Source organism: Rhinoraja longicauda, chromosome 23 (assembly GCF_053455715.1).
Source record: "Rhinoraja longicauda isolate Sanriku21f chromosome 23, sRhiLon1.1, whole genome shotgun sequence".
NCBI classification, from domain to species: domain Eukaryota; kingdom Metazoa; phylum Chordata; class Chondrichthyes; order Rajiformes; family Arhynchobatidae; genus Rhinoraja; species Rhinoraja longicauda.
In genome coordinates, this window is record NC_135975.1 from 22,923,757 (window position 1) to 22,950,127 (window position 26,371).

At 40.8% G+C, this 26,371-nt stretch overlaps 1 protein-coding gene across 8 annotated transcripts in view; it reads left to right on the plus strand.

Annotated features, from left to right (window-relative positions):
• Nucleotides 1-26,371, plus strand: part of anks1b (ankyrin repeat and sterile alpha motif domain containing 1B) — a 647,894-nt gene that overhangs the window by 318,175 nt on the left and 303,348 nt on the right. For all 8 annotated transcript variants that reach the window (XR_013548787.1, XM_078419858.1, XM_078419856.1 and 5 more), the window contains one exon: nucleotides 12,596-12,771. Coding sequence is in view for 7 of the 8 variants with exons in the window: in XM_078419858.1 (XP_078275984.1) it covers nucleotides 12,596-12,771 (176 nt within the window). In the remaining variant the exon portion in view is untranslated. The remainder of the gene's footprint in view (nucleotides 1-12,595; nucleotides 12,772-26,371) is intronic.

The window sequence follows — 26,371 nt, forward strand, 5'->3', positions numbered from 1 at the left end:
GACAATAGAAACACTTTTGAATGACAGGGGTGTGCTTGTACTCATAACATTGACCTCTCTAACCTGAGATAGATACTGCTTCTGAGTGCCTGTTCTCTACCGTAGAAATCCATCTATCTCTGTGTCCTCTTCCAGTAGCCCGGCATTTTGTTTCTTTCGTGGTCTCATTTGGTTTCCTATTGAATGTCAGGGTTGAACTCTGCTCCATTACTTCCTGTGCCAGTGGGTTCTATACTTTAACCATTGCTGCATAATATGATTATCTTCATTGTCACTTTTGGTTCCTTGCCAATCTCCTTCGTTCTGTCTCCCCTAATTCAAGACCCTTCTCCCAGTGGAAACAGTTTATCTCTGTCCATTCTGTCTGTAGCCTTCAGGGTTTTAATTGCCTCCATCATCTCCCCACTGAATCTTTGCTATTCCAAGGACAACAGCCCAAGCTTTTGCAGTTTGTTCTCGTAACTAAAGCCCCTCATCCCTGGACACATTCTAGTAAATCTCTTTGAACCTCTCTAAGTCTTTTACATTTTTCCTAAAGCATGCTGAACTAAACACAACGCTCCAGGTGTGACAGAAACAGTCCCTTAAAATCATGATTTCTGGTCTTTATAAAATCTGTGATCTTATATGTTTTTTTTTAACCATTCTCTCAATCTCCCCTACTTCTTCCAACAAGTTATATACATATACTTTTGTTTCTATTTCTGTATCCCTTGCAGTCTCTGGTTTATATTATCATTTGGCATTATTTCAACCGAGATGTGATTATCTGTGATAATTATATTTTGAAATCTAATCATTTCGTGAACACCAGTAAAATGAACGTTTTTATTTTTAATCTAATTTGAGGTCATGTTTATAAAATACTTTGAAATTTAGCTAAATGGCACTCATGCAACAGAATGTAACTCATGCAACTCATGGAAGTTTTTCCGATCCTCTCTGTACAATGGAAGACCGGGTGTGGGGGGACCACCGTGAGGGAGGTGGGGGGGGGGTGGGGGGAGAGCACAATGGACAATGGGGACATGATGGGGAGGGGAGCCGCTGTGGGGGGGGGGGGGAACAAAAGGGGGAGCCGGCGTGTTTTGTAATTTTGTCAGCGCCGTAGGTGGCCACTATTGGTATACATTGGGTATGCAAGCAAAGAATTTCACTGTGCCTTGTCACATGTGGCAATAAAGCATTCCATTCCATTCCATGCCATCAGCCAAGGTCGCAATGGGTGATCAAAAAAAGTAGGCTGGACATTCCGCACCATGATCTTTAGACATGTGCTTTTGTTGTTTAATTCCTGCAAATGTAGAATGGATGCATTGAATCAATACCACAATGCACAAATTTATTAAATTTGTGGATTTATGGATTGCTTCTCTTCTCTATCAGTCATTACCATACAACATACATAGGGCATACATTTTTCAGTTGTAGGTTTTAGCTAAGTATAGGAGTCTTTTTGGTTTTCATCAATTATTTGATATAATCTGGTTTGTTAATTACTTTGAAGTGTTGGGGAGGGCAGTTGGATGGGGAGGGGAATGAGTGGGAGGAACTCCTTGTAGGTCTTTGGGAGTATATTTTCATTCATTATTATTTAAAGCTTAGTTAACCTATATACTAAAACAAAGAGTGCTTTATTTATACTATTTTTGTAAACTTGTCTATATTAGTGTTCTGATGTAAGATATCTTTATATAAAAGAATGAGGTATTTTTTTATTTTGTGGTGAGGAAAGTTATTATTTTTGTGATGTGATTTGGTGCAGCTTTATATTGGCAGCAAAGCCCACATGTAATCTCCATCCATTAAATGAAAGATCCAAGATAAAGTCAGTGAACATTGCGAACATGCTTGGATTAATTAAGGACAATGTTATGCAACTGTCGAAGAAAAGTAGAGTTTGACAAATTTATTGAAGTCGTCTTAAAATGATGAATTACATTTATAAAATAAGTGAATTTGATGTAGTCTGTAATGATTTCATACATGTGATTGGCAATATGTTTAAACACAGTTTGTTAAAAAAAAAAAAAGCTGATTAGATAACTTGAAACGTTGCACCCACAGGCAGAATCAAATTTTGGGGGAAAGCGATATTGCTCAAATTACAGAGGCTTGGTATTGTGTTTTGGTGTGGGGGGGGTGGGGGGGGGGGGGGGGGGGAGGGGTTATGGTAACAAGCCCCATTCACTAAACCTGACAAGGCCACACTTTCTTTTTAAAGTGCTAAGTGCCTCACCTTATAATTTTTAAATGATATTTAAATTTTAAATTTTAAACCTGCTAAGTTACTCCAGTATTTTGTGTCTATTATCATTTTTAAACACTGGTCACTACAATCGCACTGAGAATATAGAATACGCGGTCACAGGGAGAACATACAAACTCCGCACAGAGAGCAGCCGTAGTCAGGATTGAACCCGGGCCTTGGTGCTGTGAGGCAGCAGGAACACCACTGCACCAGTCTGGAAGGTTAGGTCCAATGGAAGCCAAGTTGAGCTAGCAAATTGGTTTCAAAATTGGCTTAAAGGAAGGAGTCAAGGGGATAGTTATAGAGGGTTGTTTTTCTGATTGGATGCCTGTGTCCTGTGGAGTGCTGCAGGGGTCAGTGCTGGATTCACTGTTATTTGCTATCTGCATTATGATTTGAAAGCAATGTAATTAACATTGTTAGTAAATTTGCAGGCGATGCCAAAATTGGTAGAGAGTGACGAAGGATATCTATGTTTACAACAGGATCTAGATCAGTTGGGAAGGTGGGCCAAGGAATGGCAAATGGAATTTAACTCTGTCAAGTGTGAGGTATTGGACTTTGTTGCATCAAACCAGGGCAGGACTTGCACAGTAAATCATAGACCCCTGGAGAGTGTTGTAGAACAGAAGATCTGGTAGTACATGTGCATGATTCATTGAAAGAGGCAAATCAGGTGTACAGGGTGGTGAAAAGGGCATTTTTCATGCTTGCTTTCATTGGGAATATTATTGAATAAAAAAAGTTGGGACATCATGATGCAGCTGCATTAGTACTGTGTGCTTAGCTGGTTGCCCAGCGATAGAAAGGGTGACGTTAAGTTGGAAGGGTGCAGAAGAGATTCGCCAGGATGTTACCTGGATTTGTGTGCTTAAGTTATTGGGAAAAGCCGGATAGGTAGGGGCTTTTTACTTTGGATCATAGGAGTCTGAGGGATTACCTTAGTGAAGTGTGAAAAATCATATGGGGCATGGATAAAGGGAACATTCACTGCCTGTTCCAAGAGTAGAGGATTCTACAACTAGAGGGCATAGAGGGAAGAGATATAAAAGGGAACTCATGCACAACTTTGCCACTCAGAGGGTAGTCTGTATCTGGAATGACGTGCCAGAGAAAGCTATTGAAATGGTTGAAATTACTACTTTTAAAAGCATTTGCATGGATAGGAAGGGTTTTGAGGGATATGCGATCAAATGGGACTAGCCCAGAATACTAACTTGGTTGGAATAGCAAGGTGGGCCGAATGGTCTGTTTCCATCAAAAATGGACACAAAATGCTGGAGTAACTCAGCGGGTCAGGCAGCATCTCTGGAGAAAAAATGTGACGTTTCAGGTTGAGACCCTTATTCGGTCACCCCTTCTGAGAGAGGTGGAGGACTTCTTCAAAGTAGGCATGCCTTGAGGAGATTTTGCAATGGAGCAGTCCAAATGTATAAGAAGGAACTGCAGATGCAAGTTTGTTTCCATGCTGTATAACTCTATTTAGCAGGGGAGTGGAGGTATAGTTGGGGATAAGAAGAGGGCATGTTGGATATGGATAATGTTGGGACCTTTACTTAATGTTGACCCAGGTTTCATGTCTGTGGTTTAGACCTCCATTGTTGAGGCACTGGCTGATAGCGAGCCCAGTGCGTGTGTTTTTTGATGTCTTTTGATGTCAATCGAGAATTGGACACTGAATGTCTGCACTCTGCAGGCCCTCAACTTCCTTACTTAGACACGTGCGTGGAGGAGATAGATCGCAAGTACGGAGGTGCACCTCACCAACAAAGCACACGTTGCTCAAAAGGCATTGCACCGTGCCTGAGAATGCCCAGGCGATGAGCAGTTTAAAGCCCAGTTTAAAGTCAGTTTAAAATCCTGCGGAAAAAATAAATAAATCTCTAGATGTTTGTTGGAGCATCAATTTATTTAACACAGGAATTGGTGAAGGAGCCCTGCATTTTGTGAAGTGAAAATTTGTAAATATTTTAAACAGAGAACTAGTGCATTGTGGCAGCTTCCCTTGGTGCAGATGTATGCTCTACTGTGAAAGCAATGTACTTGTATTAACAACATTTCTAAACAATAGCAGCATGCGTGAATGTGTTCTAAATGCAGGCCCTGTGAATACTGATCTGAATAATGTTTTTCTACTGAAGGATGGTCACTGTAAATATGGGCATTTTCTGGGACATACTTTTTGGCTGGCTGCCAGGGAGCCTCTTTATAATGAGAGCGGGCTGTGCTTTCATGTTAAGGGAGCATGAAAATCACTTTCCAATTCAAGGGACAGGAAACCACAGTAATTTTTGTCGTAATGAAATCATGTGGTGATCCATGTTTGTGAACATAAGAGTGTTTGGGCAATTAATTTTTCACAAAGGCAGTACTCCATTAAATGTTCCAACCTCAGTACTATTAGGAGACTGCTCTTTCAGTTGATGGTTCTGTTCTGAGCTGCAGAGAAATACTGAAAAGGAAGACACATTCTGGATTTTAATGAATAATTTTAATTTGAAACATATACTTATATTTGTGTATGTTTCTAAATTCAAGCGGCATGCAAGTAACTATTTCTAAAGTCTAAAGTCTATGGTAGTATGAGATGGATACAAGAATTACACTCGGAAAATATGGATGAAATTCAGTACAGCAAAGTGTGGAGTCATGCCTTTGGTATATAAAGGCGTAGATTATTTTCTAAATGGAGAGAGAATCCAGAAATCGGTGCAAAGGGATTTGAGAGTGCTGATGCAGGACTCCCAAAAAGTTAATTTACAAGTCGAATCGGTAGTAAAGAAGGCAAATTCAATGCTAGCATTTATTTCAAGAGGACTGGAATACAAAAACAGAGATGTAATGCTGAGGCTCTATAAAGTGCTGATCAGGCCGCATTTGGAGTACTGTGAGCAAATCTGGGCCCCATATCTGAGGAAGGATGTGCTAGCTCTAGAGAGGGTCCAGAGGAGGTTTACAAGAATGATTTCAGGAATGAGTGGGTTAGCAGATGATGAGCGTTTGACAGCACTGGGCCTCTACTCGCTGGAGTTTAGAAGGTTGAGGGGGGACCTCATTGAAACTTACAGAATAATGAAAGACATAGATAGTGGATGTGGAAAGGATGTTTCCACTGGTAGGAGAGTCTTGGACCAGAGGTCATAGCCTCAGAATTAAAGGGAGCTCTTGTAGAAAGGAGATGAAGAGGAACTTCTTTAGTCAGAGGGTAGTTAATCTGTGGAACTCATTGCTACAGAGGACTGTGGAGTCCATGTCGGTGGATATTTTTAAGGCAGAGATAGACAAATATTGGATTAGAACGGGTGTCAAGAGTTATGGGGAGAAAGCAGGAAAATGGGATTAGGAGGTAGAGATCGGGCATAATTGAATGGCTTAGACTGAATGGGCTGAATGGCCTAATTCTACTCCTACAACTTGTGAACTTGTGAAAATAGATCCTGTCTTGTACCAAGTAATGTTTTTAATTTGAAAGAAGAGGGACTTAACAGTCCTGATTCAAGGGATTATGTTTTCAAGCACTAATGTAATCCACCATTCAAATGTGATTTGAAGAAAATGTTAACGTCCATATCAAAGTTCAAATGGAGTCAGGTCTTGCTATAAGTGTACAGAACATATGGACCAAAATGTACAGATTTGTTCTCCTTATTTAAGGAGGAATATATTTGTGTAGGAGGCATGGGAGAAGGTTTACTAAATTCACTGTGATGAACGGATTATCTAACAAAGAAAGATTGAAACATTGGACGTAAACTTAATGGAGTTTAGAGGAATGATTCATGACCTTGTGAAACAAGCACTTTGACAAGATAGATGCTGAGATAATAGTTTCAGAGTTGTGATTGTCTGTTTAACATGGAGAGGGAATGTATTTATTCTTTTCAGGGGATAATGAATCTACTCCAGAGAGCTTGAGCTCCATAATTTTATATACCAAGACCAAGATTGATGGGTGTCTCTTGTAAAATTGTTACGTGGAACAGGCAGGAAAGTGGAATCAAGAGTCAGATCAGATTGGCTCTGATTTTATTGAATAGTGGAACAAGGTTATATGTATTATTTTTTTGAATGTTTACATTCATTTTGTTCCCACGTTCAGGAGAAATGGGGAGAAAGGGGCATCAATAGAAGCTTGGCTCAGGCAAGGATGATGCCAGAGATGGATTATTTTTGTGATGGAGAACATTGGTAGCAGGCACATTAGACTTTTTACAAATGTACCTTGAGGCCTGACAGGAGTTTGAGATCCTCTCATTGAATTTGTTTGCAGATGACCAAACCAAATGCCATGTCGGCTGAAATTTGGGTTCACAGCTGCTTGGCAGCCACACCATTGAGGATCAAAAGGATGCTGAATCTGTCACCATCTGAATAATTTGTAATTCTTTTAAGTTAGCCTCATGGATCAGGGAAAGGAGTACCATCCATGGCTTAAGATAAATATTGTTGCTTGTTGCCAAAACCCACCTCGCCTCTTTCAAATTGCTACTGTATTCCTGGGGTGCTCCTGATGTTAGTACCTCCAGTAATATATCAAGGCACATGTGATGTAATTAGAGTAACTAGACTAATACATGGCTAATGCAGTGTAACATAGATACATATACAAGGCAAATTTCAATGCTGCTGATTTGGAAAATATTGATCAGGTGGGCAAGTGGGCTGAAGAATGGCGAATTGAGTTTTTTACAGATAAGTGTGAGGGGTTGCATTTTGGGAGGTCAACCAGGGCAGGACTTCCACAGTGAATGGCTGTGGAGTGTTGCAGAACCCAGGGATCTAGGAGCACAGGTACATAGTTCCTTGAAAGTGGTATCACAGGTAGATAGGGTAGTCAAAAAGGCTGTTGGTACATTGGCCTTCATCAGTCAGGGTATTGTATATAGTAGTTGCAATGTTATGTTACAGTTCTACAAGATGTTGGTGAGGCCATATTTAGAGTATTGCGTTCAGTTTTGGTCACCCTTTTATAGGAATAATTTGAAGAATGTTAATAAGCTGGAAAGAGTGCAGAGAAGTTTTACAATGATGTTGCCAAGACTTGAGAGCTACAGGGAGAGGTTGGGCAGGCTAGGGCTTTATTACTTGGAATGCAGGAGGATTAGGGGCGATCTTGTAGGTGTATAAGATTATGAGGGAAATGCATAGAGTAAATGCACAGAGTAGGGGAATCAAGAACCAGAGGACATAGACTTAAGGTGAAAGGGGAAAGAGTTAATAGGAACCTGAGGGGCAGAAAGGGTAGTTAGTATATGGAATGAGCTGTCAGAAAAGGTAGTTGAGGCAGATACTAGAACAACATTTAAAAGACATTTGGACAGGCACATAGATAGGAAAGACTTGTGGGGGGATATGGACCAAATGTGGGCAGGTGGCATACTGTTTCCATGCAGTATGATTCTATGGCTCTATAATGCAAAACGTGATCCAGGTGGCCTTGTATTGCACTTACTGGATGCAGACATGCTGGTGAAGCAACCAGTTAAGGTAGCAAATAGTATGTTGGCCGTCTTTGCCAGAGATTTTGAACACAGAGGCAAGAATGGTTTGCTATAGCTATAGAGAGTCGCAGTGATACAACATTTGGAATATTGCGGTAGTTGCTGTGACTGCACGGTGGCGCAGCGGTAGTTGCTGCCTTACAGCGAATGCAGCGCCGGAGACTCGGGTTCGATCCTGACTACGGGCACCGTCTGTATGGAGTTTGTACGTTCTCCCCGTGATCTGCGTGGGTTTTCTCCGAGATCTTCGGTTTCCTCCCACACTTCAAAGACGTACAGGTATGTAGGTTAATTGGCTGGGCAAAATGTAAAAATTGTCCCTAGTGGGTGTAGGATAGTGTTAGTGTGCGGGGATCGCTGGGCGGCGCGGACCCGGTGGGCCGAAGGGCCTGTTTCCGCGCTGTATCTCTAAATTAAAAATTAATTAATTAATTAAATTAAAGAGTACATACATATACCCACAGAGAGGGCATAATAAAGACTCGCCAGGTGCAGAAAAGACTTTTAGAAATGGGGCTCACAGTTTGTGTATTGGGCACAGCATTTGGAAGTGAGATGAGGAAACTATTCTTCACCTAGAGGCTAATAAACCTGTGAACTTTACTATTGTGGAAGCCAAGTTGGTGAATATATGTATGAAAGAGATGGTTTGATTTCGGGATACAAAATGCATCAAGGGGTATGGGAAACTAGGAGTAAGTTATTGAGATTGAAGATCCGACATGACTGCATTGAATAGTGGAGCAGGCTCAATGGGCTGGATGGCCTACACTTGTTGGAATTTTCCTTTGTTTCTAGAACCATTGCGTTTGCCCAGAAACTATGGTGGTCAATAATGAACTAGAAAAGGAGTATATGAAGGAACTGCAGATGCTGGTTTAAACCCAAGATAGACACAAACAGCTGGAGTTACTCAGCAGGTCAGACAGCATCTCTGGAGAAAAGGAACAGGTGACGTTTCAGACTGAAGAAGGGTCTCGACCCAAAACTTCGCCTATTCCTTTTCTTCTGAGATGCTGTCTGACCTGCTGAGTTGCTCCAGCTTTTTGTGTCTATCTTAGTAAAGGACAAGGCCTATTTCCTCATGTACTGCGGACAACACCAGAAATATGAGGCTTTTTGATATCTAAAGCAATGCCTTAATGTTCGTCAATGAAAAGGTAATGATTGATATCAAATTCATCAGCATTATGCACTAGAAATAATGCACTGGAAAAAAAAAAAAGGAAACCAACTGTGAGAATAAATTTACAATTAAAAGGTAGTTTCCATGGGTGATGTTGGATCCTTGGAGACTCAGATCAGTACAGGATGTGTGCACACTTCATCACTTTTATTTTGGGAATAGAGTTTTCAGATTTATTTATGAGAATTCTTACCCTAAAATGGATTATCCAGAGCTCACTGAATAATCATTAGATGTGAGCTTCTCATCGAGTGACTTTCACTCGTGAGCAGCAGTTGTTGACATTCCAGTCTGGATCATTTCCTTTGGTGTTTCACGTACAAATTACGAGCAGCTTGCTCCAAATAGTTTCCAGCAGGACATAGCTAGACATATCAGGTAACTGGCAAATAGTTCCTAGCTCAATATAATTTATCATGCAGTTCAAGTGCATATAACTTCAATGTTACAAGCACAAGGTAGCAGATGGAGGGAGTATGTCCACTCTGTTACTGTAGCGTCAAGACAACTAAGAATGGTTTGGTATAAACCAGCGTCTGCTGTTCTTTGTTTCTACTCAGAGTGATACCTTGTAGTCCTTTGCTGCCCCCTGTGGTGGCGGATCTTCATCAATGCCAGGTGTAGAACATACTTGGAAATGCTTCACAATTGTCCCTTTTCTAGTGTTGTCTTTGTCACCTTTCACGATCCCAGGTGATAAATAACTCTAGCAGCATGCAGCCAGAATAGTTTTGTTTTTCTGGATTTTTTTGTTTGTCTGTATTTCACTCAAGAGGCACAGCTTTTTTTTAACTGAAATAAACAGCATTTCCAAGTCTGTTTTCAATCTGTGTTCTTTCCAGTTTTATCACCAGGTGAGAGAAAACAATGAGACCCATGATTACTCCACCATTTCTCTACTGATTGCAGCATTCTTAAGAGACAAAGACCTAGAAAGTTCCAGTTCACCCAAACAAAATGCAATAGATGGTGTTACATTATGGTGTGTGCAATTTCAGTTGTGGGTGCTGAAGGACTTTTCAGCTGCAGCTAAGCCTCAAGGCTTTTGATTCTACTGAAAAAATGTTGCATAATTCTGTATTGAATTATATGCTCCAAGGACTAAGGTCTGATAGTCTGTGGTGAGGTTGGGGACAGGTTGGATGGAGGATCAATAGTGGAGACAAAGGATTAGGGCTTGAGATCATGTTCCTGAATGGCTGCGATGGGGAAAAAAGGTTGGCAGGAGCGAGAAAGGAACGGTGCCTTAAAATAGGTTTGTGGTCTGAGATCAGGTTAGCTATCTGTTAGTTGTTGGGAGGAAGGGTGGGATTGGTGGGTGTTGAGGTCTCTGTTAGGGACCTCAGTGAATATTTGGGACAGCTGCCTAACCTAATTAGCCAGTCAGTGGAGATATTTTATGTGTCTCTGTCAGTTCCTCTGAGACCTTAAGGAAAAACTTCATATTTTGACAGGACAGGAATTGGACAAACTAGGCCTGAAATCACATATCTCTAAGACTTCTCCTCGAACAGGTGCTGGTGAATCCACTTCAAAATAACCCAAGTGTGTTGAACTCAGCTGTTGACATTTATTTCATTGAATTTAATGGAATTAATTACAGATGCAGATTTCGGAGGCTGTTGAATTTCCAGCAACCTATTTTACAGATTGTTGGAGTACAATTATTTTACATCATATTTAAAAAAAAAGTCTAGACCATTTATGTTATTGGTGACTATTGGCATATCACTAGATTTCTCATGAATGCAATTAAACAAAAGAAATAACGTATTAATATAATATCTTACATAGAACTGGAGTATCACGTAGTCCTTTTGGACCATGAAGTATCTTTGAAGTTACTACTGTGATGGAGGAAACAATGAAGTTATGACATGATATATTTTTGTAATTAAAGGAAAAATTAATACATCATTTAGCGATGGTCGTATATTTTTATGAAACAGGATGTTTTGTCTGAGAAATAAAAGTTTTAGTACACAGGGCTTGGTTTTCAGTGAAGGTAGACACAAAATGTTGGAGTAACTCAGCAGGACAGGCAGCATCTCTGGAGAGAAGGAATGGGTGATGTTTTGGGTCGAATTTGAACCAGCATCTGCAATTCCTTCCTACACGCTTGGTTTTCAGCTTCAGCTTCAGTTCTAGTGCTCCTGAAGTCTCAGCCATAATTGCACCACATTTGGCAGCACATTTGGCAGCATGCCCCATCACATCCATCATTCAGTTTTCCCCTTTGTTTTCCTTCCTTTTCTGAAGTTCGTGATCAATGTTGGGGTCTGTATCCTAGTGAATTGATGCTGTTCCATTGCTACCAGCAGGCTTCTGCACACTGAGGAGGGGTCATCCACACACAGCATTGACTCTTGTACTCTGAGGATGACAGTGTACGATCATGAGCAGACAATCATCCACAGGCCAAGTTCACTGAGGTTAATTGCACTCCTGTTTCTGCCTAGATGGGGGTCTGTGAATCCAGCACAGAGCAGAATTGAATTAACTCAGTTAGCTCATTTGTTGACACTGTCATCAGCAGAGCTATTGAAAAATTGCAGTTGCCTTTTAATCAGTCAAGCTGCAGAGATCATCCTTCTGTGAAAAATCACGCACCTCTGCTGAAGTCCCATCTAGGCTTTCCACTTCCATTCTTTCTGGCTCCTATGATTTTTTTTAAGGCAGTGGTTCTAAAGGGATTTTTGAATGAAAGCTCCTCGCTTCACTTTTAGCAAAATACTAGCTCCGCATAAATCATCCACGGATGATGACATTAGCTCCACTGCTCTAAGGGGTCGCTTACCTTGGGTGGGAACTTCAGATTTCTGTGAAGTGTTGAAAGACTTAAATCCATGCACCTCCACAAAGAGACGAAATGATGTTTGAAAAATAAACATGATGATAGTGGAAAGACTACCTTTATGCTTCTTAAAAGCTTGGAAGTATATTAGCAATAAGCATGCAGAATTTGCAATCCAGCTAAAATTTACGCTTCCTGATCCGCTGAGTTACTCCAGCATTTTGTGTCTATCTTCAGTTTAAATCAGCATCTGCAGTTTCTTCCTACACATAAAATTTAAAAGTAGTTGATCTTCCTTGCCCATCCTCGTGGAAGTATTTTGACCTTGCAAATCTTATGAAATGGCAGTTGTTAATGTCCAAGCTGTTGTTTTGCGACAAACATTGATTATTTGTGTTTTGTGGAAAGTTTGGAGTTAGTCTTGCCATGTCTATTTGATATGTTGTGAAAGTCGTTGCTTTAAATTGAAATAAAAGTTGATTATACATGGCAATAAGGCAGCAGCAGTTCAGTAAATCTCTTAGCATTCTAATTAGATTGATTTGTAGTAATATAAATCAATGCTACATGAAGCACACTCTTGTGGCTATGATTTGTCTAGTTATCAAAGATTTATATCTTGCATTTGAGATGATTCAGGACTGCAAGTCATGAACTGCACTTATGGGGCATCGTTCTAAATTGTCACATGAAGTGTATTTTCTCTAGATATGATAAAATGTCAAAGCTTCCCATTACATGTTAACTATAAGCATAATTCCTAATGAAGTTAATTTAAGAATGACCTTCTAAAGCTTGCTTATCTATAAAAGCAGTGAACATTTTCATTTCCATTGGAATAATTTTGCATCTTTCTTTGGCAGGTGAATCACTACCCAGGGAGCTATCAAAGCTTTTGCTGGAAATCAGAGAGAGCCAGGATAAAGATTTTGATGACTTGTGCCAAGCAATCTCTTCGTGTTCAATCGACAGTTTTACCAGTGTGAAGATTTCTGATGATGATGCTGCAAAGTGTGAAAACCAACCTAAACATTCCAAGGTTAGTGCTGAATAAGGAACAACTATCCCAGAGGACAATTAATATGCTACTTTCTTAGTTGCTTTGGATATTTAACAAGTTGGGAATCACATCGGAATATTTCTTGGTGTTTCTAGATCTGAGAGTTTTAGCCCTTAAGTAAGGTGATTTTTTTTTTGGGATTGTTAAAAATACTAAGGCATGTAATGTTATTTTAAATTAACATTGTCAGAATTTTCTGTTACTGCATAATCACCTGATCCCCTTGTTGAAATATAAATCTTTTTCAGTACTTAGCTCAAGCCATTCGGTTGGTCAGTATGAATATAAGTGCACATTAAAGAAAAGAAAAAAAGATATATTTAGATTGGATAGTAATTTATATTTAACTGAGATTTGAAATGACCATTCTTGAAGGGTATAATGGACACTGCTACCATTCTTGTCTCCAGATATAAAATAGAACATATTGGAAAATATTAGTAGGTTAGACTGCAACTAAAGAGCTCTAGTTTTAGTTCAGTGGCCTATCATCATAACTGTTGTGATAAAAGTCATCATCCTGAAGCTTTGACTTTTTATTTCTTATTCCACAAATGCCATCTGACGTTTTAAATATCTGTAGCATTTTAGTCCTCCTCTAAGACTGTGGTGCATTTGAATTTTACATTACTCAAGTACAACAGAGGCAGTAGGTTTAGTGGTCAGGAAGTGACAACTGGTGAATATGCCATTAAGTTGCCAATCCCTAGTTTGTGAGATAGCTTTTATTATAAAGTTGATGACAAGATTATGAAAAGGTTCTGTAATCTACTCAAGACTGCCACCTTGTGTTTAGGGGCTAAACATTTATTGTGACAACTCATAATAAAGTTGTTTATTGACATAATAGTTAACATGTCAGCCTTGGTATGATGGTAGCATAGCGACTTCTTAAACATCTAGTTATGAGTTCAATCTCCTAGGATATGGTCTAGGCTGATGCTTAAGATGATAAAATCATAAGACATAGAAGCAGAATTAGGCTATGCGGCCCATTGAGCTCATTCATTCTGTAATGGCAGTTTCTATACCATCTCGAAATCCCACTTCGATAGCCATTACTTCTCGGGGATGAAATGTAGTTATAGCTTACGCACACGTCGCACCCTGATATGACAAACCGAATCTTCCAAACTCCTTTTCTTCATTAATTGGTTTTATTAAAGTAGCACAAATCATAGAGTAATTCATCAGTTTCCGTACTTTATCAACTGTTTCTTCTTCAAACAATATCTAGAAATTCTTGCAGTTATTACCGTATGGTTCTTACAAATATAACCGGTGCGAGCGCATGGTACGAGCGCGTGGTAACGAACTGTATGCTCACCATCCTCCGAGTCTAAACTGACCCACGACCTCTGTCGACACACTAGCCTCCTCCCATCTAGACACTCCCAATTACGTATTAAGTCACACCCACAAGCAGGCAAAAAAGACATAAACTAGAAATATTAAAACATAGCCATAACACAATGACAATAACTGAATTAAGCATAAATGGCTCCTACACATTCAATTATGGCTGATCTATTTTTCTCTTTCTCCTGCCTTCTCCCCATAACCTTTGACACCCGTACTAACCAAGAACATATTAATCCCTTTAAAAAAATACAATGACTTGACCTCCACACCCGTCTGTAGCAATGAATTCCAGATTCACCATCCTCTGGCTAAAGAAATTCCTTCTCATTTTCATTACAGAGGTAAGTTCTTTTATTCTGAGGCTGTGTCCTCTGGCTCCAGACTCTCCCACTAATGAAAACATCCTTTCCACATCTACTCTATTCCACTGAAGAATTCTTTCAGATGCGACTTCAAACCAAGGCCTACCTGTCTTTTCGGTTATAACCACATTTGCTTGGAAATATATTCCCGGTAAATGAACATATTATATTGTGCAGGCTGGACCTTTCATCCTGCATCTGAAATATAATTCCATTGAACAATCCATTTGTTCTATTGCATTGGAGGAGACTATTCAGCCACTGATGTGTTTGGTGCATTATTACCACCAACTTGCAGTTATTATCCATTGTAAAGTTAGAGAGCTGTCACAATCTAATCAGCCCAGCAAACGTACTTCAGAGTTCAGTAAGATATGGAGGGAGGATCCACATGAATTACATGTGAATTCTGGTGGGTGCCAGCCTCGTTAATGGTTCCCACATTCCAAGTGTGAATGGAAAGGAGGACTCAAATCCCAGCCAAGATGAAGCCTTTATTCTTGGGATGTGAGCATCACTGCGAGGGGCAGGACTTATTGGGCATCCGTGTTTGAGTGACTCCATCAGAGGGTGGAATAGGAATTGTACAAGGAGCACGAACTGAGCAAGGCCAGCAAGTTTCCTTCCCTCCCATCCTCCCTAAAGCAATCACTCTGTTTTTACAACATCCTGGCAGTATTGTGATCACTCACATTTGTGTACACATTTATATTCCAGTTGATCCTCATGATCTGTCCATGCACTCTTCAGGAAATTTTCCTACATTATCTTGTATTCTGCACAAATTTATCCACATAAAATTGCATCAGCCATTTGGCCCTTTTATTAACTTGCTTACAGGTTAACCTTTGTTAATTTTCGTAGGTTTCAGTGTCAGGTTACGGTTCAATCGGGACACGATCTTCATTGAATGTTATCATTTCAAGCAACGCAGTCCAATGATCTTCATTGTGATGACCTCAAGGGAACAGACAAGCTGATTCATTCACCCTCCCCACTAACTCATTAAGCATTTAACACACTATTACACAAAGTAACACTTTGAATCTGTCAGAATAAGGATTATTTTCAACAGCTGATGAATCTGTCCTGGTTGTTTAGTTTTAGCCTAAGAAGTGGCGTGGATGTGACACCTTAAAACTTTTAAGAGAGTGCAATGATCCCTTTAAATTCCATAAACATCCGAGGCAGTTAGATTTTTTTAAACTTTGCATTATATTACTTTTAAAAGTATACTTCAAAATCTTCCTAATAAAATATGCAGCTCTCAGTTCGGTTTAGCAGCTGAAGAAGAACGATGAAGGCTTTTACAGCCCTGGCGTAAGTCCTGGGAATGGGAGAATTTGTGGAGCTAAAGACTGATCCTTGGCTCAGGAGCATAACGTCCAGGGAATCTCCAAAAATGTGAATGTGGTTCTCATGCTTTCTCACACTTCCATGCAGTAATGCTTTACAACTTTGTAAGGAAAGTCGGCAGTAAGAGTTTTGGGGGAATGTAATAGCACATTGTCATTTTTTTAATAGAAGAAGGACAAGAACTAAAAGAAACATCGGATCAGACTAGCTCTCTGTCAAGTGCAGGGAAATAACATGTGGGGATTTTCTCATATTTTCATCTTATTTAGTTTAGCTTGATTTAAAGATACAACACGGAAACAGGCCCTTCGGCCCACCGAGTCTGCACCGACCAGCGATTCCCACACATTTACACAATCCTACACACACTAGGAACAATTTACACTTATACCAAGCCAATTTACTTACATACCTGTAGTATGTCTTTGGAGTGTGGGAGAAAAACGAAGATCTCGGTGAAAACCCACGCAGGTCACGTGGAGAATGTGCAAAGTCCGTACAGACAGCGCCTGTAGTCGGGATCGAACCCAGGTCTCCAGTGCTGTAAGCGCTGTCAGGCAGCAACTCTACCACTGCGACACCATTATCTGTCCTTGGGTCTTAGAAGACGATGATTCAACCTATCAAGTCTATCCTATCGATCCCATCCCTCTACCTTATTTCCCTGTAACCTATTCTATTTCACCACACAGAAGAAAATCTTTCTCCCTTTTTCCCCTATGGAGTTTTTTTGTCAAGACAAGGAAAATCCAAAATCTTGACTAGAGTTTGATACCTCGCATAATTCTACCCCCAACCATCTTATCTCCCTTGTTTTCACCACTCTTCCATGTTTGCAAATGAGCTGGATGTCCTTTCAAGTGGTACGCACATCATGAAATCAGTCGGAAACAGTGTTTCCATCGGACATGATGTTCAACAGGTAACTATTGTCATTAGGTGCTTTCTATCTCATAGTGAGGAAGTTACATCTGTTTCAATAAACTGAAGTTAAAGAGCCCATGAACAATAGGCACTAGGTGCAGGAGTAGGCCATTCGGCCCTTCGAGCCACGCCATTCACCGCGATCATGGCTGATCATGCACAATCAGTACCCCGTTCCTGCCTTCGCCCCATATCCCCTGACTCCGCTATCATTAAGAGCTCTATCTAACTCTTTCTTGAAAGCATCCAGAGAATTGGCCTCCACTGCCTTCTGAGGCAGAGAATTCCACAGCTTCACAACTCTCTGCGTGAAAAAGTTCTTCCTCCCTCATCTCCATTCTAAATGGCCTACCCCTTATTCTTAAACTGTGTCCCCTGGTTCGGGACTCCCCCAACATTGGGAACATGTTTCCTGCCTCTGGCGTGTCCAATCCCTTAATAATCTATGTTTCAATAAGATCCCCTCTCATCCTTCTAAATTCCAGAGTATACAAGCCCAGTCGCTCCAGTCTTTCAACGTACGACAGTCCTGCCATTCCGGGAATTAACCTAGTGAACCTACGCTGCACTCCTTCAATAGCAAGAATGTATTTTCTCAAGTTTGGAGACCAAAACTGCACACAATACTGCAGGTGTGGTCTCACTAGGGCCCTGTACAACTGCAGAAGGACCTCTTTGCTCCTATACTCAACTCTCCTTGTTATGAAGGCCAACATTCCATTGGCTTTCTTCACTGCCTGCTTCCTTTCAGTGACTGATACACTCGGACACCCAGATCTCGTTTTACTTCCCCTTTTCCTAACTTGACACCATTCAGATAATAATCTGCCTTCCTTTTCTCACCACCAAAGTGGATAACCTCATTTATCCACATTAAGCTGTATCCGCCCACTCAAACAACCTGTCCAAATCACCCTGCAACCTCATAGCATTTTCCTCACAGTTCACACTGCCACCCAGCTTTGTGTCATCTGCAAATTTGCTAATGTTACTTTTAATCCCTTCATCCAAGTCATTAATGTATATCGTAAATAGCTGTGGTCCCAGCACCGATCCTTGCGGTACCCCACTAGTCACTGCCTGCCATTCTGAAAGGGACCCATTTATCCCCACTCTTTGCTTTCTGTCTGCCAACCATTTTTCTATCCATGTCAGTACCCTACCCCCAATACGATGTGCTCTAATTTTGCCCACTAATCTCTTATGTGGGACCTTGTCGAAGGCTTTCTGAAAGTCAAGGTACATACATCACCGGCTCTCCCCTGTCCATTTTCCTAGTTACACCCTCAAAAAATTCCAGAAGATTAGTCAAGCATGATTTCCCCCACGTAAATCCATGCTGACTCGGAACGATCCTGTTACTGCTATCCAAATGCGCCGCAATTTTGTCTTATATAATTCACTCCAGCATCTTCCCCACCATCGATGTCAGACTAACTGGTCTATAATTTCCTGTTTTCTCTCTCCCTCCTTTCTTAAAGACACAGAGAATTAGGAATGCCTCATATCTAGGGAGCTGGCCTACTAACAATGTCCAGGATGGATTCCTTCAAAGCTCATTTACTTTTTTGGTAGCTGCAAGTCAGAAAGCAGGTCCATTTTGATGATTGGCAACAGAAATCAGTAAAACTGCAAAGGTTGAGCAATGGTCTGTGCACATTGCGGAGGGGAGGCATCAGGATTCTGCTGGAATCACCAAACATTCTTCATTCTAAGATACAAACTGGTCATTTGTGTAGTTTAGTTGCCTAGTCATTTTAGGTAATGCTCAACATGGAAGCTGACTAGTGCAAACTACCACTTGGTTGGTTGGGTCACATGGAATGCAGGGTGACCTAGCTGACTGGATTTAAAATCTGCAGAGTGGAAAGAGTCAGCATGATAGTAGATGCTTTATGACTCAATGAGGAGGGCTATTTAAGTTTACAAAAGTATCCAAATCAAATGGGACAGTGGACCAAAGAATAGGAGATGTAATTTAACATTAACAAGTGTGAAATAGTGCATTTGGTAAGTCAAACCAAACCAGGGCAGGAGAATCTTGTGGAGCAGAAAGACCTGGGGATACAGATACACAATTCCCTGAAAGTGACAACACAGGTATGTTCCAGGACTCAAGGGCTTGAGTAATGAGGAAGGGCTGGGTAAGCTGGGACTTATTTTTCCCTGGAGTGTACAAGGCTGAAGGTGACCTTAGTGAGGTGTACAAAATCATGAGGCATCGCTAAGGTAAATGGCTCAGTCATTTTCCCAGTGTAGAGCTGTTCAGAACTAAAAAGGCTAGATTTAGGTGAGAGAGGAAACTTTTAAAAGAGATCTGACAGGCAATTTCTTTATGTGGAGGGTGATATTTATATGCGACAAACTGCCAGAGGAAATGTAGAAGCAGGCACAATAATGACGTATAAAAGCTATTTAGACAGGTGGATGGATGGGAAAGGTTTAGAGGGATATGGGCCAAATGCAGGCAAAGCAGACTATCTCAGCTATGAAACTTTGTTGGGCCAAAGGGCTTGTTTTCATGCTCTGTAATGCTATGATTCTAAGGCAAGAGTCAATGAATGAATGTATGAATGAATAAGTTTATTGTCCAAGTATGCAGATACAAGGAATGTGCCTTGGTGTTCCGCTCACAAATGACAACACAAACATACAGTTAACAATTAAGAATAAAGCATAAACACATCAAAATAATAAGGATACACCATTATGGCCTAAACATGTGGGTGAAAATAATCCAGAGCAAAAAAGAGACTACAAACTTTGGTTATTGAGTAGAACTATCACTCGTGGAAAAAAGCTGTTTTTATGTCTGGCTGTGGCTGCTTTGACAGTCCGAAGTCGCCTTCCAGTGGGAAGTGCTTCGAAGAGTTTGTGGCCAGGGTGAGAGGGGTCAGAGATGATCTTGCCCGCTCGCTTCCTGGCCCTTGCAGTGTATAGTTCGTCAATGGGGGGAAGGCTACAGCCAACAACCTTCTCAGCTGTGCGAACGATCCGTTGCAGCCTCCGGATGTTGTGCTTGGTGGCTGAGCCAAACCAGACCATGATGGAGAAGGTGAGGACAGACCCAATGATAGCAATATAGAATTGGACCATCATTGCCTGTGGCAGATTGTGTTTCCTCAGGAAGTACATCCTCTGTTGGGTCTTTTTGACTGTGGAGTCGATGGTGACCCCCCATTTAAGGTCCCTGGAGATAATGGTTCCAAGGAACTTAAATGACTCCACAGATGTGACTATGGTGTTGTTGATGGTGAGTGGGGGGAGGGGAGGGGGATCTCTTCGAAAGTCTACAATTAGTTCCACTGTCGAGAGCATTGAGCTCCAGGTTGTTGCGATGGCACCAGGATGCCAGCTGTGTCACTTCCCATCTGTAGGCAGATTCCTCCCCATCTTGGATCAGTCCAATCAGGGTAGTGTCATCCGCAAACTTGAGAAGCTTGACAGAGGAGACTATGGAGGTGCAGTCGTTGGTGTAGAGAGAGTAAAGGAGAGGGGAGAGTACGCAGCCTTGCGGTGCTCCTATGTTGAGGGTCTGCGGGTCCGAGATGTGTTTTTCCAGCCTCACATGCTGCTTCCTGTCCGTCAGGAAGTTGATGATCCACTGACAGAGGGGTTCGGGCACAGTCAGCTGGGAGAGTTTGTAGTGTAGTAGCTCTGGCACAATGATGTTAAAAGCAGAGCTAAAGTCCACAATCAGAATCCTTGCATAAGTCCCCTTGTTGTCTAGGTGCTGGAGGATGAAGTGCAGGCCTAGATTGACTGCGTCGTCCACCGATCGATTGGCCCTATATGCAAACTGCAGGGGGTCCAGCAGGGGGTTTGTGATGTTTTTCAGCTGGTCAGCACAAGTCTTTCAAAGGTCTTCATGACGACAGAGGTAAGTGCGACAGGCCTGTAGTCATTAAGACCAGTGATCCTTGTCTTTTTGGGTACAGGGACAATAGTGGAGACAATTTTAAGCAAGCTAGGATTAGCACATTCCACTTAATGAAGGAGATTATAGAAATGATTTGGTTGGTTATGGCGGTCCAGTTCCCTTCCTTCTTAACTTCAAAGGCAATAAAGTGTAGTGACAAATTATAGATTTCAGTTTGTCCAAGCTTTCCTCCTGCACGACAGACAGCTCTCAGATCAGAAATGTTAAACGTGGAGATAATAAACTCCAGTTTTCTGCATCGCCAGCAGATGGCAACCTTCTCTTCGAACCAAGAAGCCATCCATAATAATTTGACATTTCAATGAAATCACATGGAATAAATAAATACAGGTGGTGGCACCTTTCAAATTTGGCTTTCATAAATTCTCCATTTTCATTAATTATTCATTATAGCCTTTAAGCTCATTATACGCTTTCAATTAAACATGCACACAGGTACATATCCAAAAAATTAACGGTTTCTCTTCATTTAATCTACCATGCACTAATAATCACTTTTTTTTTCAAAACTACTTTAATTTCAAGTTTATATTGTGTTTCTTTCTCTCCTGGTTTTGTGAGTGTGGAATTGTGCCTCATAAATCTGATGGAGCTTTCAAGAGCTCACCAAGAGGATTGATGTGGGCAGAGCAGAGCAGAGACATTGCCTCTACAGACTTTAGTAAGGCCTTTGACAAGGTCCGGCATGGTAGGCTTGTCTGGAAGGTTAGAGCACATGGAATCTAAGGTGCGCTGCCCAATTAGATTCAAAATTGGCCTGGAGGAAGGAGTTGCAGGGTAGTTTGGTTTTAGTTTAGTTTAGAGATACAGCACAGGAACACGCCCTTCGGCCCACCGAGTCCACACCGACCAGCAATCCCCGCTAACACTATCCTACACACATTAGGGACAATTAACACTTATACCAAGTACACAAACCCAAGCCAATTAACCCACAAACCTGTACGTCATTGGAGTGTCGGAGGAAACCGAAGATCTTGAGGAATACCCACATGGTCACGGGGAGAATGCACAAACTCCGTACAGACAGCGCCCGTAGTCGGGATTGAACACAGGTCTCCGGCGCTGCAAGCACTGTCAGGCAGCAACTCTACTGCTGCGCCACCGTGCCGCCCCTGTTATACAAAGTTGTTTTCTGATTGGAATATCATGATGCAGCTGTACAAGTCCTTGGTGAAACCAATGCGTGTGCAATTCTGGTCATCCAGTTATAGGAAGGATGTCGTTAAGTTGGAAAGGGTACAGAAGAGATTCTCCAGGATGTTACCTGGAGTTGAGCTATAGGTTCCAATAGTCTGGAACCTTTTTCCTTGGTGTGTCAGAGGCTGAGGGAGTGGCCTTACTGAGGTGTTCAAGATCATGAGGGACATTTGATCCCACACATCATTGGGAGGTGGAAGGAAAATGGAGCACCGGGAGGGAACCCACGAGGTCTCTGGGAGAACCTGCAGACTCAACACAGCATTGAGGTCAGGATCGAACCTGGGTCTCTGGCACTATGAGGCAGCACCTCTACCAGCTGGCTGCTGAATTACTGCGCCACAGGCCGCATTAATCTCTCTCACTGATCAGGTAGCCAGAAGGTGCGATTAAATACACTCTAAAATTTGAAATGATTTAAATTCAAAAAATATAATTAAAGATTACACTCTATTATGCCTCTATAAATGCGATTGTCTGAAGTGTCTCGACCCGAAACGTTACCCATTCCTTCTCTCCAGAGGTTCTGCCTGTCCCGCTGAGTTACCCCAGCATCAAATAGAAATCTGTTTAGTAAAGCCCATGCAGAAAGATTAGTTTGGGCAATTAAGTGAATAATTGGGGAGTTGTAAATAAATGCAAGTCTTAATGCATTTGGCGCAATATTAGTCAGATTTTTAGACATTTTAAATTAATGATTTATTCCTAGTGAGAAATGTTGTAATAGGCTAATCATTAAGATAAAAGCAATTGGAAAAAATAGCAAATTGTACAAGATGTGTATCACTCAGAAATCTACAATATTTCTTTCCCTATTCCTCTAATGGGCAGCATCACAGTAAATACATCTGATGGTTAATTTTACACCTGCCCGTTAAAAGGAGGGAAAATTATATTAACTAATTGAGACTTGGAAAAATAAGAGGAACAAGTAAGATGGTAAATAAGATAGGTTGAAAAAGGAAATTACATCACAAAAAGATAATGCATGAACTGACTTTTTTAAAATGTGATTCATTACACTCCTAATTGCTTCAAGCTACCACACACATCATGGGGAAAAAATGGTTCCAGCTGTTGTAAATCAAATTCATTAACTCCTTCAGCAATGAAAGGACTTTTCAAACAACTTTGAAAAAGGATTGAATTAGAATATAGCAATTCTCTGTAGATGAATTTAAAATTAGTTAGAAGTCTTACTGTAACTTTTTTCTTTATCTGTCTGGCAAAGCCAATAGATTAAGAAGAATTACAAAAAATTACAAAAGGACACATGATTTTTCAGTATGGAAATGATTCTGCATTGACCATAGATTACCTACAGATATGGAAATGCGGTGTCTTGAATTAATGAATAATGCTCAATAATGCATAAGAGGGTGAACAGTAGATTTGGCCACAAATCTATGATAAGGTTGTGACACAATAGAGGCAAAAACTGGAGTCCAAATAATGAATTTTGAAAAATGTAACTCTAAGACTTCTGCTCTGCAGAGATTTGAGAATACTATTGTTCAAATTGATCAGGTTATTCAGAAAAGTAGCAGTCTTAGATTACTTTGTAATATTTAAAGGTAAACGTGTACTTGTAAAGTATTTTGCAGCCCGCACAGAAAAATATTTCTCAGAATAAAATAAGCCCTCGTGTAATACACATGCCCCATCGGTAGATTTATTCATAATCTGAAACACCAATCTGAGAAATAACCAGAGTGAAATGATTTAATCTAGTTTATTCTTGTCAAACAACTTGCAAAAGTGTTGTTATCAAGAGCTTTCATAGAATGTCTGTCAAAACATGTTATGACATGTACTGCATTATTGTCCTTTAGTGCACAAAGGTAAATGTTGATGTACAATTGTGAATGAATGGATTTCAGTCACGGCTGCTAGTGCTGTTTATTGATACAATTGGTAAACCCATTGGAGAATTTCAGAGTAATGATGTTATGATGTAGACTGTGCGACAAACGCCATTCAATCATTGCTGCAATGTTCCCGGCAAAATAACATCTGCCAAGATATACTTTATATTTGAAAGGTCAGTGCAACATCTGAACGGTTAGTGGTCTGAATTATGAATGGCCCCAGAAACTACGATCAGTAGAAGACCTACCCACAGGGCAAAGAAAAACCCTCATGAATGGCTCATTTATTGGTAAAAATATGAGCACAATACTGAAAAAGAATGACCAATGGGAAAAACATTTTAGTTGAAGCTGGAAGCATTCACTTCCCTGCAGCCGACTAACATTCTGGTTTATGTTATGGAAATCATGTCAGCTCTTGGACTCGGGAATGATGCCAAGTTAAGATCTGGAATAATATGTGGTCCTCTGTGAAAAGCAAAGCCTGTCTTCTGTTATCACCATTTGATATTCAGAACATCACTTTAAAAAGGAGTAATTCACTAGGATGTTGTATTCTGAGAATTTCAACAGGCTGCCAGATAAACTGGACAATTTCTAAATTAGCATAGATCAGCCATGATTGAATGGCAGAGTAGATTCGATGGGCCGGATTGAGGCAATTTTCGGTTAACTGAGAGAAGGATATTGGTGAAGATTGTGGCATTTCTGGGGGCTGTGGAGAAAAATTGAGACATTTGCAGGGTCGGGGAGAAGATTTTGACAGCCGGGGGTGAGATGTGCAGACTGCACCCAGGCTGCATAATATTAAGGATTTTGTATCAGATCTATTTAAAGACATTTAATACAAAGTGTGTCTTTGAAGTCACAGGACATGAAATGTTTCAAGACATAATGATATCTGATCTGATGTCTACATGTCTTTAGATGAGAGTTAAATGTAGCTCTGAGGGCTAACGGAATCAAGGGATATGGGGAGAAAGCAGGAAAGGGGTACTGATTTTGGATGATCAGCCATGATCATATTGAATGGCGGTGCTGGCTTGAGGGGCAAAATGGCCTGCTCCTGCACCTATTTTCTATGTTTCTACATTTCTAAGACCAAGAAGGGTGCAGGCCTCCTCCTCTTCTTCGATGTTATTAAATGCATAATATCTGCCCATTACATTTTCCTGGCGTATTTTGGAGATTTTTAACTGAGGAGCAAACCATTCTGCTCATGGTTCAAATGGGAGTGAAGAAAAAAAGGGCCTTTCCAATAATGCCTGCGACCTGAGAATAAATAAGTGGTGCTGAACCTGTCCCTGGGTACCTATTTACTAATGAACTGAAGGACAATACACGGAGCTGTACAGAGCAATTCAAATGATTTGGGTTCCAGTCACTTGTGTTCAGAAATGAAATGCTTCTAACAGGACAAAGTAGTTATGATTGAAACGCTAAAGATGTGTTGATCAGTTACCAATGTGGTCACGGAGCTACATCTTAATACCTACATTTTAAAATCAAGCAATTGAGAAAAATTTCATTGGTCATTTCAAGAATGTCAAATGCTACAGATTGACAAATATTCATAACTAGTGACAAGGGCAGATTTTGTAATGTATAGGAAAATAACTGCAGATGCTGGTTCAAATCGAAGGTAGACACAAAATGCTGGAGTAACTCAGCAGGTCAGGCAGCATCTCAGGAGAGAAGGAATGGGTGACGTTTCGAAACGTATAAGATTATTAAGGGGTTGGACACGTTAGAGGCAGGAAACATGTTCCCAATGTTGGGGTAGTCCAGAACAAGGGGGGCCACAGTTTAAGAATAAGGACCATTTAGAACTGAGATGAGGAAAAACTTTTTCAGTCAGAGAGTTGTGAATCTGTGGAATTCTCTGCCTCAGAAGGCAGTGGAGGCCAATTCTCTGAATGCATTCAAGAGAGAGCTGGATAGAGCTCTTAAGGATAGCAGAGTCAGGGGGTATGGGGAGAAGGCGGGAACGGGGTACTGATTGAGAATGATCAGCCATCATCACATTGATGGTGGGGTGGTGGGGTGGGGGAGAGAGTCATATGAGGGCAATGGGGATTGAAGGTGTTAATAAAACAGTGGTGCTGTATTTGAGAACTGTTCTCTATATAAAAATTTGAAAAACTGAAGGAAGTATAAATAAAGGTTCACAAGGATGTTGTCAGATTTGAAAGATAATAGTTGTCAGGAAAATTTGACAGCAATGTGCTGAGATTGGGCATATTTCCATAAGAAGGAAAGGCTTAGAAGAATAATTATGTCTTCAACATTATGAATGGTTTGGACACAAGATGTAGAGAGAATGTTGCCAAAATAAATGTGGAAATATTTTGCAGAGACATGGAGTTGCACAGCGCAGATACTAGTTCTTCAGCCCACCAAATCTATGCTGGTCACCATGGCGATCTATACTCATCCCAATTATCTGCATTAATTCCATATCCCTCTTTGCTTTGCTCATTTGGGTAACTGTCAAAATGTCTCTTAAATGCAAGAGCAAAAGAGAGAAAATAACCAATAGAAATAGTGAAAATCTGAGTGATCTGAAA